Source organism: Pongo pygmaeus, chromosome 15, assembly GCF_028885625.2.
Source record: "Pongo pygmaeus isolate AG05252 chromosome 15, NHGRI_mPonPyg2-v2.0_pri, whole genome shotgun sequence".
Lineage (NCBI taxonomy): Eukaryota > Metazoa > Chordata > Mammalia > Primates > Hominidae > Pongo > Pongo pygmaeus.
In genome coordinates, this window is record NC_072388.2 from 90,923,878 (window position 1) to 90,938,751 (window position 14,874).

Genomic DNA, 14,874 nt, shown 5'->3' on the forward strand with positions numbered 1-14,874 from the left:
CACCTCTGACCGCTCAAGGGGCTGAGATTTCTTTGCCCACTGAGATTTTCTGGGGGTTTCCCCGAGACCCAAAAAAACATTCCCTGGCCCTAGAGGGCCCTCTGAAGGGGCAACTGTCGCAGTGCCAACTCCCCTCCAATCACCTCTTTCCCCAACTTCAGGAACAATATTGTTCCTAAAGTCACAATTAAGGGACATATCCAAAAGACCAGGATTTTAATTATATTAAAACTTCACTGTGTAAAAAGAAAAGAAAAGAAAAGAAACAAACAAACAAACAAAAAAACTGCCTGAAAGAGAAAACTCCGGAGTGGTGAGGGATGGGCAGGGATATAATTTTTCTCTTTGTGGCCCGCCTACCTCGGATCCTCCCTGGGACAATGGAAGCAGCAGCTTCCAGCCAGCCTGACGTGGAGGGGAGCCCCTGTCCATGTGATTTACAACTCATCGGCATGGGCTATGGCGGTTGATGCAGATGCAGAAGCAGACATTCCAGAAAAGCCAACTCTTCATCACACACAGAGTTTGGCAACAGAGCCCCTGTTTGAACCTCATTCGATAAGCATGCCAAAGAAAACATGTTTTTCTTGCATTTGTTGTTTCCCAAAAACTTGTTTTCACTAGTTTCCCCATGTGACATGTCCTCGGATTACTCTCTCACTCACAGACCACTGGTGGCTGGAGTCACCCAGAGAGGGTGTCAACGCAAAAGAAGCTGCCTCTCCACCATCAGATGATTCCGGGTGTTACACGCCTTGTGCCTCTCACATCCCAGAAGGAAAAATTCCTTCCTGTCTCTCTCAGGGGTCCTCAGGTGATGGGTTATCAGCCAGCAGAATTAGGATGCTGATTTGAAAAGTCACGTGTGCTCAGGTAATATCTGATTTGGTTGTGCCTCCCCACCTCCCCTAGAAGCCTTGTAGAGCCCCGGGTCTCTGGCTCCAGCCCATCATAACTGAGTGTCCTATTTTATTTCCAAGTTTGTAGATTCCACTTGTACTTTCAGTAGAGTAGTACTGATGTCTGTCAATCCCTGAGGCTCTCTATATGCCAAGCACTGGGTTAAATGCTTTACATGCCTCCTCTTATTTAATTCTCACCTCAACCCCATATGAAGGAGGTGCTATCACTCTCCATATTTTACAGAAGTAAAACTGAGGCTTACAGAGGTTAGCTGACTTGACCAAGTTCACAGATAACAAGTAAGGAGGAAAGCTGGGACTTGAACCCAGCCTCTAGATCCTACACTTAGAAACACGACACTGTAATGTCTCCCTGACTAATTGTGCTGAGGGATCAGTGGAGCTGGGGAGCCCTGAGGTTGGGGCAAGCGCCCAAGCAGGGTTAGCTCCAGGGCAGATGGAGAGCGTAGCACCCACTCCCAACTCCCACTGGGCAGGGAGGAGCTGTAACAGACCCTACTCGGTTTATCTTTGGGTCTGCAATTCCCAGACTTTGCTTAGGGCTGTGGCTCCACCCTCCAGTGGAAAGCTGAAATACAAGCCCAGTTTCTGGCAGGGAGCACGTATTAGGCCACTTTCACTCCTCCACATGAGAACCCGCCATGGTTTCCAGGAACAGCTCAGCTTAGCAAATCCCTGAGAGACAAGGCTGGGAGGGCTCTGGGGCTACACGGAGAGGCCACCCCAGCTGTGATAACACAGTGAGGATAACAGTGCCTGCGGGAAATGGAGAAGTGCAGAAAGGGGTTAAGTAGGAAGGCGCAGAAACAGACTCTCTCCATCACCCTGTTATCCTGGGCCAGTCTGCTCTAGAAAGCCTACATATCCCAGGGTCACACCAAGTCTTCAGGAGGGTGTGCATCATGGAGAACATGGAGGACAAGTTGGCCATTTGGGGCAAAATGAGTCAACTGAAAATCTTGGCCAAATCGGCATGGATGTAAGCTTCTCAAGAAGCCAAAAGTCTCTTACACCTACACTTAGGGAAGATAAATTAACATGTAATGACTAAAACTCCACTGTGTCCAAAAAAAACCTCCTTGAAAGAGAAAAGTCCAGAGTGTTGTGGGGTAGGTAGGAATATTTGTCTCTCAGTGGCCCGCCTACCTTGGATCCTCCCTGGGACATGGGAAGCAGCAGCTTCCAGCCAGCCTGGAACCAGCCTGGAGCTGGGCCACCCTCTGGGCTGTGCCAACTTATTTAATTTTTGACCACTCTATGAGGGTGGTTGGTTGGTTGGTTGGCTGGTTGATTTTTTTAATAAAGGATGAAACTGAGACCCAGGGAGTGACTTGGTCAAGAAAAATAGTAAATAGCAGAGCTAGAATTTGAATTCAGCTCCTCCAGGGTCACTCTACCATATAGCCTAGGCAGTAGGGCAATAAACATCTGTGGATTAACAGAGCATTCTGGAGAAACAAATCATCTCGCCACATAATGTTAGATTTTCCACACTTCTTAGTTCCTTGGCCCCAACTCCCTAAGGAGTGCCATGAAGGGAACTGAAATCTAGGAAGAAAGTGGCTTTTCATGCCTGAGGGTATTTTATTTCTGTTTCTGGGCCTTGTATTTAATCAGCCCAAGGCTCTCTGTAACTTCCTCCTCGTGGCTCTGACTGTCCTGGCCCTAGGGAGAGGTGTTCATCTGTTTCATGGGACTCTGTCCCCAGAACACTTCAGTCGTCAATGAGACTATCACACAAGTTCCGTTCGTGACCTGGGTCAGTTCCTGTTACAATAAAACCCAGATTAGGAAACTTTCCATTCTGCAGGACAAAAAGATTTTTCAAGCCCTAGTGTATGGCCCACTTATTTTGAAAGCACGGTGAAGCATTATTAACTTAGACTTTGCAAATTCACAACTGCTGATGATGCCAGAAGTGGCTGAAATGGAGTGTACTTTAATCCAACCTTTACAAAAAACAAGGCAAGAAAGGGAAAGAGAGAGAAAGAAAGAAAAGAGTTGTGTGTGGCTCTATGTGGGATGCTACAGAGATAAATGTGAGTAAGAGGTGGTCCCTATTCTCAAGGAGTTTACAATCCAATAATATTTTTCTAACTAAGAAAAAAAATTTAACTTTCTAGGGGAAAAAAAGAGGGAGTTAATAAGAAAATTATAATAGAGTCCATAAACTAGCGTAGGCAGAAAATCATATTTCCTCAGGCTTGGAAGGAATTTATAAAAGGTCAACTAATCCATCATATCTATGTTCTCACAACAAATTATTACGATTTCATTCATTCAACATTCAATCATTTATCCATTGATTCGAGAACTATTTTTTTGCATGTTCCCTGGGTGCCAGGCCTGGAGTGAGGCACTGATTATTTGTAGAGATTTCAGAAGTTCACAGAACATGTGTGCTTCCATACATGATCTCATTCATTCGATGGTCCCCCCAACCCTACCCGATAAGATATGCTATTATTCCTGGGTCACTGCCCTCTGTAAGTACTTTCTGTGATATCCCCAAGACTTGAGTTGGTGCTGGGTGAGGACAGACAGCTCTCAAACCAACATGCCAAATCGGGTGACTCCTCTCCCTCGTCAACCCCACCTCTGTACTAGAAGGTAGCCCCATTGATTTTTGCATCAAGGGTCAGATGACAAGGAAGATGAGACTCCACCTCACCTTTTGGGAAGTGACTCATCTCTGTTCTGTGTGATTGTGACCCCACTGCCCTGGAGGATGTCCAAACTGGACATGTGTCCAGGAAATGAGAGGAAACACCTATGAAGGAAGCCCTTGCCCTTCAACCCCTGCCCAGGCCCCAAGTACAGGTGGAAGTTTCCAATGCCAAAGCCCATTACCACTGCAATGAACACCATCTTCCTCAAGTTCATATCCTGGGTCACAGCGGCAGATGAAAGAACCGTAGGTGTTGACGCAGGTTTGCACGCAGGGGTTCTCGGTGGCACACTCGTTCACATCTGTGGAAAGCCAAGGCACATTGCTGACTGTCCTCCCAACAGAACAGCCACAATAACTAGGCAGAAAAAGCACCAGCAACGAAATCTACCACCACCAGGAGACCAGAGTCGCAGGTACCAAGGCTCTCCACCCAGGACCTTTGGGAGCACGATCTCAGATCCAAAAGTGTTCACTTTAGGACTGCGGCCTCCATCCATATGTCCCTTCTGGGGTCAAAAGTCAGGCAAGGTGGAAACCATATGTATACACATGATATACACATATACACATATACACCCGCTAGTAAATCTATGCTTCAATGCCCCCGCCCCCCCACCAGGAATTTCCAGGCAATACCTGCTCCTTCCATCACCGGTTGCATTCCATCAGTGAACACCCCTCACCCTCACTGACTTGGAAGTTTCAGGTTAACAAATAACCATGATGATTCTAATAATATATTTATTATGCATAAATAACTTTGCTCATTAGGAAAGGATCTTGCACTCACTTAATCCTTACAACGAGGACCATTGCCCCACTTTAGAGGTTAAGTAGGTTAAGGAGAATACCACCAAGGGACACAAGGAGTAATGGGAAATCCATTATCTTGAGTGTGGTGGTGGTGGTTTCATGCGGGTACATGTATGTCAAAATTAATAAAATCATGGTGCAGTTTATTATACACTGATTATGCATCAATAAGATTGTTTAAGCATTTTTGAAGGACCAGGCACAGTGGCTCATGCCTGTAATCCCAGCACTTTGGGAGGCTGAGGCAGGTGGATCGCTTGAGCCCAGGAGTTTGAGACCAGCCTGGGTAACATAGTGGGACCCCATCTCTTCAAAAAATTTAAAAACTAGCCAGGTGATGTGGCACACGCCTGAGGTCCCAGCTACCCGGGAGGCTGAGGAGGGAGAATCACTTGAGCCTGGGAGATTGAGGCTGCAGTGAGCTGGGTGACAGAGTGAGACCCTGTCTCAAAAAAAAAAAAAAAAAAAAAAAAATTATAGGCCGGGTGCAGTGGCTCACACCTGCAATCCCAGCACTTTGGGAGGCCAAGGCAGGTGGATTACCTGAGGTCAGGCACTCGAGACCAGCCTGTCCAACATGGTGAAGTCCCATCTCTACTAAAAAAATATAAAAAAATTAGCCAGGCATGGTAACAGGTGCCTGTAATCCCAGCTACTCAGGAGGCTGAGACAAGGGAGTCGCTTGAACCCCAGAGGCAGAGGTTGCAGTGAGCTGAGATTACACCACTGCACTCCAGCCTGGTTGACAGAGCCAGACTCTGTCTCAAAAAAAAAAAAAAAAAAATACACACACACACACACCCCCCCCCCTCCCACACACACACATACATACATATACATATAATTGTTTTTGAAGATTGAGAGGTGTACCCAAGTCCACCAGCTAACAAGGACACAATGGGAACTGGAACATGAGTCAGGGGTCTTTCCACAAAAACCAAAATTCATTCTGCACAGCTCATGGTGTGGGGAGGGCAGGGAAGAGCCCCTTTCCCACTGGCATTGGCTGACCCATTGTAAGCACCATCTCACAATGCTCCATACACCAATGGCCAAAGTTCCAGCTGAGAGATTTTCTTTCCTCTTCCCAAGTCCAGGTAAACCTCTTAGGCCTCTGAAAAGAGACGTCAGTGTTTTCAGAGCTAAAAGCCTTCACGGTGAGCAGACTGAGAGGCTTTTCTTAAAGGGGAGGCTAATCCCATGGCCACAAAGTTCCTGCCTCCTGGCATCTCTGGAGCTCTCAGGGAGAAAACAAATAAATGAACAGCTGTAGAGAGAGGGTCTAGCAAGACGCTGGTCCCCACCAGTGCCCGTGGGAGGTTGGGGTTTCCCCACTGGGGACAGGAGGGGTAGGAAAATCTCCACTGTGCTAAGCCACTGAGTGCAAATTCAGACAGGACAGTGCTGGCAAGTGTTAGGGCTGGTGGCCTCAGCCTCTGGCCAGGCGCTGGCCACTCGGAGATGAATGAACTCATTCCACCCCCTCACCGCTCTCAGCTGCTTCTGAAGAGCAGGGTGACCAAAATGATTCTGCCCCCCTGGGGTTCTCACTGTCCTTTCCTGCCAGCCCTTTCCAAATGCCCTTCTGAATCTGCTGAGGGCACACAGGGCCCCACTCCAACCTGTTGGACAAGAAGTCTGGGCCCCGGGTTTTACTCTCAGCTCTGCTACCACTTGGCTGTGTGACTTTGGCCAAGTTGCTTAACCTTTTTGAGCCTTGATTTCCTCCTCAGTGAAGCAGAGCCACAAACACCTGCCTGCTGACCTCACGAGGCTATTTATTATTTGAGTTCAGTGAGATGAACAGACGTGACAATGCTCTAGCGTGTAAAGCACTCTTCCACACACGAAGAGTCAGGATTGCAAAAGCTCACTGGAGTATGCGACGCCTTGTGCTGCCCATGGGCCCTGCTGATGCAGCATCCCAGTGGCCGAGTGCCCATACCCAGGCCTGGGTGCCGGGCCTGCTGCTTTATTATGCTGTGGACTTGGCACTGCCACGTGTATTATCTGCTCTTTGTCACACACCTGTCCCTCAGAGGCCTGAAAGACGCAGGCGCCTTTTGGCTTGGGCATGGCTATGCCTCAGGAGGTACTGGGTGCACTGTGCCAGCCTGTGGCTGGCACCTCCAATCCCAGGCCTTGGCACAGAGAAGTCTGCATCTGCTCTAAGCTGCTTATCACAGCAGCAAGGGAGCCAGGCGCCCCCTCCTGCTCCAGTGGGAAGGAAGGGCCCTTGTTTATCCGCTTTCTCAACCTCCTGGCCTGGCATCTACTCTCAGAAGAAAATGACCTCTTTTGGCGTGAGGACCACAGTCCAGAATTCTTGGAACAATTAGCAGAATAAGCTTTGAAGGACAGACTTAGAAAGAATCCAGGATCAAACTCTTTAACACTGATGCCTTCCTCTTTACCAATGATTTAGATACAATTAAAGTAAAGGAGACCTAATATCCTCCAAACTCAATGGCCAGGAGCCTGCCGGCCAGATCTCCAAGGGTGAATGAAACAAGGAAATGGGCCCTGTAAAGCCTGAGGTCTCCAGACAAAGACCTCATTCTGCATCTGCAGCACTGCCTCCAACTCCAACCTGGGCCAAGCAGCTGCCAGGGGCTGGAGGCCTGGGCCGGGAGCTGGAAGTTGAGGGGGAAGTCAGGGGCCAAAGCAGGATTTGCGCTAATTCTTTGGGTCTTAAGTCCCCCATTCACTTCCTGAGCAGAAGAAACCTTCAGCTGGAAACCACAATAGGCATGCAACTTGTTTTTCTTACTTATCAGTATTTCAAATGATCATGTGAAAACTACAAAATGCCTTTGTTTCAGTCTGATTTTGTGGGGGCATGCTGAGTAGCAGGGGATGTTACCACCACCACCAGACCCTTTGCTGAGGAACAGGCCATCCTGGCACAGGTTGGAGGGAAAAGTATAGCGAGAGGCCTCAGAATTGCCCACGACACCCCCTGCCCAGCATGGATGTGTTTATTTTATGATTCATGGAGGGTCAGGGACCCTGACCAACCCTCCTCAGGCCTCGGGAACTGAACTTAGGCTATAGGACATGCAACCAAATTTCTGATTAGGCAAGAAAGCCAGCAAGGCTACTTCTGGATAGCAGACACAGAAAAGAAGCGAATCCATGAAACTGTACACTCCCAGCCAGTGGAGGATTGGGGTCCTACCCTCAGCCATATTCAGAGCACTTTTTGAGATGCTTCGCATAGCAAGGTTCAGGTCTCACGTTTCTGTAGTAATGGGGATGGGCGGGCAGTGACAAGGAATGGGAATATACTGTAGCAGCAGTATTTCCCACAAACATAAGCTGCCAGGCGCTGAAGAAGGCTGTAGCTAGTGTCTCACATCATGTCCAAGTTATCATGCACGTCACATACCTTGGCAAGACCTTCCATCCTCATTGAGGGTAAAACCAGGGTTGCATGTACAAGAATAGGATCCAGGAACATTAGCACAGAGCTGCTGGCAGTAACCATAGCGACATTCATCAATGTCTGGAAACAGAAATGCAAGCAAAGTGAGACAGGTCTCCTCACTCAATGATGCCCCCACTAGCGTGGCATGATTGCCTTGCTCTTCCCAAACAGGATCATGAATGGAAGCAAAGAGGAACAGGAGCCAAGACAGTGCCTACTGAGTGTCACGGATGGTGATGCTGTCTCGATTACAAGGCTCAATCTCCCCACAATCTTTCCCCTCCTCGACCCATCTCAGTCCCATAAATACCTGAACCTATCCTAAAAGTTGCAGAAGAAATTTCTGCTTCGATTGGGATGCTGGGCAAAATGAGCTCTCCAATTTTACCCAGCTCTAAGATTCAACACTAAGGTTTATCCAAGACGGACTCTCCAATTATTCCCAGCTCTAAGATTTGAGATTACCCAGCTCTTAAGATTTATCCAATGTTAAGATTCAACTTGAAGATTCCATATAGAGGCTCCACTGCCCAGGATTCTTCTTAACACATAAGAAGAATCCATAGCATCACTCCAGTAGGCTCCTTGCCAGCTCCATGAACAATGAATATGTCCAGCTGTCAGGAACAAGAGCCAGTTAGGCTGGGACGAGCTGGGCAGCATGACCCTGGAGACCCATGAATCCAGTAACATGAGGGCGCTGGAATTCACCCTGAATCTCCTCCTTGCACCAGAGTGAACATAAAACTCTGGATAAACACACCTCTTCCAAGCCACAGCTGGCCTTGCCAGGGAAAGTGGCGGCATTGTGGGTGAATGGATCCTTTGAGCAGAGCTGGGCAATGTGACCTCCCTGTAATATGTATCCATCAATGGGGAGCCTGATGTCATTGGGAAAGCACTTCTCAATACCCCAAGCTGATGTGATAATGGGCTGGAGAATTCATTCCTGTGGGGTAAGGGTAGTGAATGAAATCACCAGCCTCCTGGCAGAGTCTGAGATGGCACCAATACAGGCTCCTGCTGTGACCAGTTGATCTGACTGTAGCTAGAACTGGTCCTTATCCCCACCTCCCCCAATCTAACCAGGTTTCCTCCCTGGTCCCCCCGTTCCTTTGGAACCAGGGGCCATCCAGGACTCTGGAGGCCGGCTTAGAGCCTCAGTCCTTGTGCCTGGTTTCTACCTACTGCCAGGAAGGACTCCACCTCCCAGATCCATCTTGATCCCTTACATATTGTTCAGCCCTTCTCAGATTCTGTGCCCTGTCCTGTGATTCTGTTTTGTCTCTAAGTCCCGGCTACTTCTAACCTGGCCCATTGCACTGCCCCTGAGTGCAGGGCAGCTCTTGCACAGAGGACCCATTGGGTGTACAGTGGCTGGCCCTGACTTCTTCCCAGAGTGCAGTTGGGCACATCACCAAGGCCAGGCAGGCAGCAGGGGCTGGAGAGGGTACCCTTCACTAGGTGTACCTTGGAAAAAAGGCAGCCCCTCGACCCCTCATTTTTCTGCAAAAGCAGCATCTTCAGTGGTACACAGAACAGAGAGTGTGTGGCTATGGAACTTGCATTTTGAAAGGGAAAGGTGAGTTTAGCCAGGGGAGGGCAGGAGTTCAGCCATAATTAGGAGAAGTCTTCCTTTCAGATGTGAATATGAGTGGCTGGGCCACATGGTACCACGCTAGGCATCCATGAGCATCCTTCCCACAGCTCCGTGCTCCCAGGAAGAGAACAACCCTCCCAGGTAGAGGAATGTCCGAGTTGCTGGCACCCCTCACATCAGAGGGTTTCTGTTAACACGGCTGGCATATCCCGGTCTCCCCCTAGCACTCCAGCGCCCCTTGTGGTGGGGAAAAAAAAACTAGACTGAGACAAGGGAGACTTGGAAGTTACACCCAACTCACTTTAACTTTGTCTAAAATGTTCCTTCTCTTTGAGTCTCAGTCTGCGATGCTATAAAAGTTGGATGACATAATATTCAACATCCTTTCCAGCTCTGAAATTCGACATATTAAGTTCCTGTACAAATAACTCTTTCTCACTGATCTGCTTATGTTCAAATAAGTAGCATCAAATTTTCCATGATAGCAGAGGTTGGTTTGAATGCACAGCGACTGTCATATTCACAGACGCCCGCGTGCAAGCCTGGAAAGAAGAATCAAGCCAATCTAGGCCTCAAGGATGCTTCCGATGGGGCTTGAGGGCAGACCCACTCAGCCTCAATCAAGAAACTTGGAAAGAGGTAGCTTTTCTTTGTTTCCATGATTTCGTTTGGATCTGTTTCTCAACTCCTCCAGGACTAACTTTCAGGCAACAGAATGGTGTCTTAGAGAATTTAAACTGACAAGGCCTTTTCTAGAAAACACAGCATAGAAATCACACCCTAGAATTAGAAATTGAAGTGACAGCTAGAGTTTGCTATGAATTCACTCACTTGGCTAAACCCAAAACTAAAGGGGAAGAAAGGAAAATAACCTTCCAGTAAAATAAACAGAAAGATCAGATAGCAGATGCCAACTGCAAAGGCAGCCCTCAGTTGGTGACTGACTCCTCAGGAGTAAAAGGGAAGGCCACGGGCGGTGGGGTGGGTGTGGTCGTCTCAGGGGAAGGGCAAAGACAGGGTGTTGAAAGGAACTGATGTAAGATCAGGATCTACTGATCCACATTCAAGACTTGCCACATTTCTGTGACTAAGCGAAAGTGTTCCCTTCTCTTAGCATTATTTCTAACTAAAGCAAAATCATCCTCACCTCTGTCACTTCCTGGCGTGGATATAAACTTCGTGAAGAAAGTCAAGGTAAAATCAAACTTAAAAAATACATCCAAAACTATAGCCCTTAAAAAATATATTTGAGGCTGGGCATGGTGGCTCACACCTGTAATCTCAGCACTTTGGGAGGCTGAGGCAGGTAGATCACTTTAGCCCAGGAGTTCGACACCAGCCTGGCCAACATGGCAAAACCCTGTTTCTACAAAAAATACAAATATTAGCTGGGCATGGTGGCACATGCCTGTAATGCCAGCTACTCACTCAGGAGGCTGAGGCAGGAGAATCACTTGAACCCAGAAGGTAGAGATTGCAGTGAGTCAAGATCGTGCCACTGCACTCCAGCCTGGGCAACAGAGGGAGACACCATATCAAAAAAACAAAAACAAAAAAAAAAAACAGAAAAAAAACATTCAAGGCCGTGCGTGGTGGCTCAAGCCTGTAATCTCAGCACTTTTGAGGCGGGCAGATGACTTGAGCCCAGGAGCTCAAGACCGGCCTGGCCAACATGGCGAAAGCCCCATTTGTACAAAAAATACAAAAATTATCTGGGCGTGGTGGCACATGCCTATGATCCTAGCTACTCAGGAGGCTGAGGCAGGAGAATCACTCCAACCCAGGAGGCGGAGGTTGCGGTGAGCTGAAATTGCGCCATTGCACTCCAGCCTGGGTGACAGAGTGAGACTATGTCTCAAAAATAAATAAATACATTCAAAAACTATAATGATGACAAGATGGCGATGATGGCAATTGATTTTCAAGGGTGGTTACACATGTGAGTTCAATAGCCTTCCACCCCTCCCGCCCTCCCGGGCAAAGAAAAGCTTACTACCTTCAGGCAGCCAGCTATGCCCATACCTCAAAATGCCCCTGGCAACCGTTACTTCCAAGAGTCCCTGTGACCCCCCAGAGAGCTGTTACCTAAGCACTGGCCTTCCAGAAGCCAGTATCCGTCGGTGCAGGAGCAGGTGTACCCGCCTTCAGTGTTGATGCAGATCTGGGTGGGGTTGCACTGGTGGGAATCTGTTGCACACTCGTCCACATCTGTAACACAGACATAGTCCAAAGAATGTCACTCACATCCATCTAGAGCCCTGAAGCCACCAGGGGTGCCAGTGGCTTGTTTGTCTTGGCTGGGAGGCAGTTGATAAGGTCACTAGGTTATACCCAAGGAGGCGGCAGTGCTTCCCTGATGGGCACTTCTAGGAGACACTGACCTCTACTGAAGGCTGAGCTAGTCTGCTCACCAGAAATCCACAAAGGGAAATGGCCAAGAAAGGAACCCTTATCCTCAGGCATCCTTCTGCCATCCTATGCCATTGCTCTCTGAAGGTGCATCACCTTGACAATAACCATTACTTGATTTAGAAAGCCGTTTTGTATTAGGCTTATTCATTCATATGTTAAACAGAGGTCTGCTGCGTACCTACAGTGTGCACAGGACTATGATAAACACCACTGAGAACAAAATAGAAGTAAAGGAAATGTCCCCAGCCGGGCGCTGTGGCTCACGCCTATAATCCCAGCACTTTGGGAGGCTGAGATGGGTGGATCACCTGAGCTCAGGAGTTCAAGACAAGCTCAGGCAACATGGTGAAACCCCGTCTCTACTAAAAACTAAAAATTAGCCAGGCCTGGTGGCATGCACCTGTAGTCCCAGCTACTCAGGAGACTGAGCTGGGAGGATCGCTTGAGCCCAGGAGGTGGAGGTTGCAGTGAGCCGAGATTGCACGACTGCACTCCAACCTGGGAGACAGAGTGAGACCCTGTCTCAAAAAAAGAAAAAAAAAAAAAAAGTTCCCTGCCAACAGAAGCTGGCAGTCCAGTTGCTTAATGGTATTCACCCATGAAAATCTTTCGGTCTGAAGCTCTCCAGTCTTCGCTCCACTCCAGAGTTCCTGGAGCTAATCTCTGTCTGTCCTCTGCTCACAGCAAGTCTCTCTATGCTGCTCTAGAGCCCACTGCCATCTGTCTGGTGGCGTGAAGATACTTGTATCCACCTCGGTCCCTTCTTAACTTAGAGCTTCAGAGCACAGATATCGAGCCATATTCATGGCCATTCCCAAGCCGTCTGGTGCAGACAGCGCTCAAAACTGTTTGTTGAAACTGAAACATCCTCCTCCCCTTCTCCCCTGCACTGCACTTTAGGGGAGAGCGCCCAAGATCCTGAAATGGACCTCCCGATGCCACACTCTCACTTTGACCTAAAGGAAGAGACTTTTCATTAAATATTCACGCATTAATTTACTCCACAAGGATCCACGGTGCCTCCTGGATCTGCCTGGTCCAGAGGACCCCAACACCTTTTCTCCTTGTCAGCCCTGCCTTCACCTGCACCTTGGTGGGTCACCTTCCCTCCCCTCTTCATTCCTGCATCAGGGTTTGCTCATCTACACCTTTTCTCCACCTTCACCGAACGGACCATCGTGCAGTCGGAAGTAATACTGAAAGCTGCAATTCACTGAGCCTGTGTTATGTGCCTGACACCTACCTTGTTACTTGTATTTACTCTCACATCACCCTGCGAGGTGGGCTCACAATCCCCATTTTACAGATGGGAAAACTGAGTGGAAAGAGCTAATAAGCACCAAGCCAAGAGCTGAGTCCAGGCCTCCCTGCCTGCCTGACTCTAAGTCTACTCCGTGCAGGTCTGACAGAGGTCACACCACCCAGGACCAAGCAGACTCAGGGGGGAGCTGGCAGACTGGGCTGAGGGAGGGCTGAGCTTTTGTTGCTTTTTACCGACCCCACTCCCAAGCTGTCTGCTTCCTGACACTGCAGATTGCAAACTTGATCATCATCCATTCAGTTGGCTTCTTTGAATACGTACGGTGGGGATGGGGGTGTCTAAGACCCAAAAGTGTAAGCTCCTTGAGGACAAGGGCCTCGTGTAGCACAGGGCTTTGTGCGCTTCAGTAAAACATTCAACTGGGTGAGCGGTGGTCCCTCGGGTTCAGGTGATATGGCCACAAATCCACCATCCACCTGCAACAGCCCAACACTAACGACGCTGATCAGTCCCTACCCTACCCCAAAATGACAGCTGTCTGGGAATCCTATGGAAGTGGCTTTCCCTCCTCTAAACATGAACATCCTCCAAGAACCTGGTGCCAAGATGGCGGCAGCCTCCACTCCACCCTGGTGTTGAGCATGTGCAGCCTCAGTGGCAAAGACCCAGCCCTGTTTTCAGCTGCAAGGACTCCAGCCTCACCTTTGCCTCCCTTCCATCCAGCTCTGCCCACCGAGCATAGCCTCCCAGGGGAGCTGGTGAATAATGCTTGGCCAGAAGCTGCTCCTGCTCAAATCCACAGTGAAGTCTATGACAATAAATAGTGCCACTATTGGCTGGTGCGTATTTACATTTTCCCAGCAGGGAGTGATGGATGGCAATTGTGTGCTGGGAACAACACTGCCTTAGGAATTTCTGTTCTTTTTCCTGCCTTGAGGGGAATGAAGGGTGAGGGTGACCAACACAGGAGAAGAATCACCGGAGAGGCTTGGTGGCAGCAAGTTCCCAAGCCTCTGTGCTTGCGTAATTTGTGTCCCACACAATGTGCCTGCCAAGTCCTACAGAGAGAAACCAGATGCATGCCAGCAGGCCAGGCTGGACTCAGAAGGGCACAAAGGACCCCATCGTGGGCATGTGTGTGAAGTATTCGGGCCGAGAATCAAAATCCTTGAAGTTCACTCTTTTAAAAACTCCAGCACTTCTTCTGAACTAAAGAATTAACTCAGCCAGGCGCAGTGGCTCATGACTGTAATCCCAGCACGTTGGGAGGCCAAGGTGGGTGGATTGCTGGAGTGCAGGAGTTTGAGACCAGAGACCAGCCTGGGCAACATGACAAAACCCTGTTTCTACTAAAAATACAAAAAATTAATCGGGTGTGGTGGCACACACCTGTAGTCCCAGCTACTCAGGAAGCTGAGGTGGGAGGATCACCTGAGCCCAGGAAGTTGAGCCTATGGTGAGCCAAGATTGCACCACTGACCTCCAGCCTAGGCAACACAGCAAGACCCCATCTCAAAAAAAAAAAGAATTAACTCAGTTATATGACACTTTTGTTTATACAGATTTTAAAATTAAAATTTTAACTTTCATTAACTTGTTTAATGAATTGTCAATAGAAACCATATTTTGAGAAGTCAATAAGTCCCTGAAGTTTTTTTGGGGGGGGAATCGCTCAGCTTTATAGCCTCAAAACACACCTGGTGTAATGCTGCGTCCCTGGTAAATGTTCAATTACTATTGAATGAATGAACACATGAACGGCAAACA

At 48.6% G+C, this 14,874-nt stretch overlaps 1 protein-coding gene across 10 annotated transcripts in view; it reads right to left on the reverse strand.

Moving 5' to 3' along the window:
• Positions 1-14,874, reverse strand: part of FBLN5 (fibulin 5) — an 83,132-nt gene that overhangs the window by 15,269 nt on the left and 52,989 nt on the right. For all 10 annotated transcript variants that reach the window (XM_063652011.1, XM_063652009.1, XM_063652007.1 and 7 more), the window contains exons 5-7: positions 11,520-11,642; positions 7,796-7,912; positions 3,774-3,893 (exon numbers count right to left, since the gene is read on the reverse strand). In XM_063652011.1, coding sequence (XP_063508081.1) covers positions 3,774-3,893; positions 7,796-7,912; positions 11,520-11,642 — 360 coding nt within the window. The remainder of the gene's footprint in view (positions 1-3,773; positions 3,894-7,795; positions 7,913-11,519; positions 11,643-14,874) is intronic.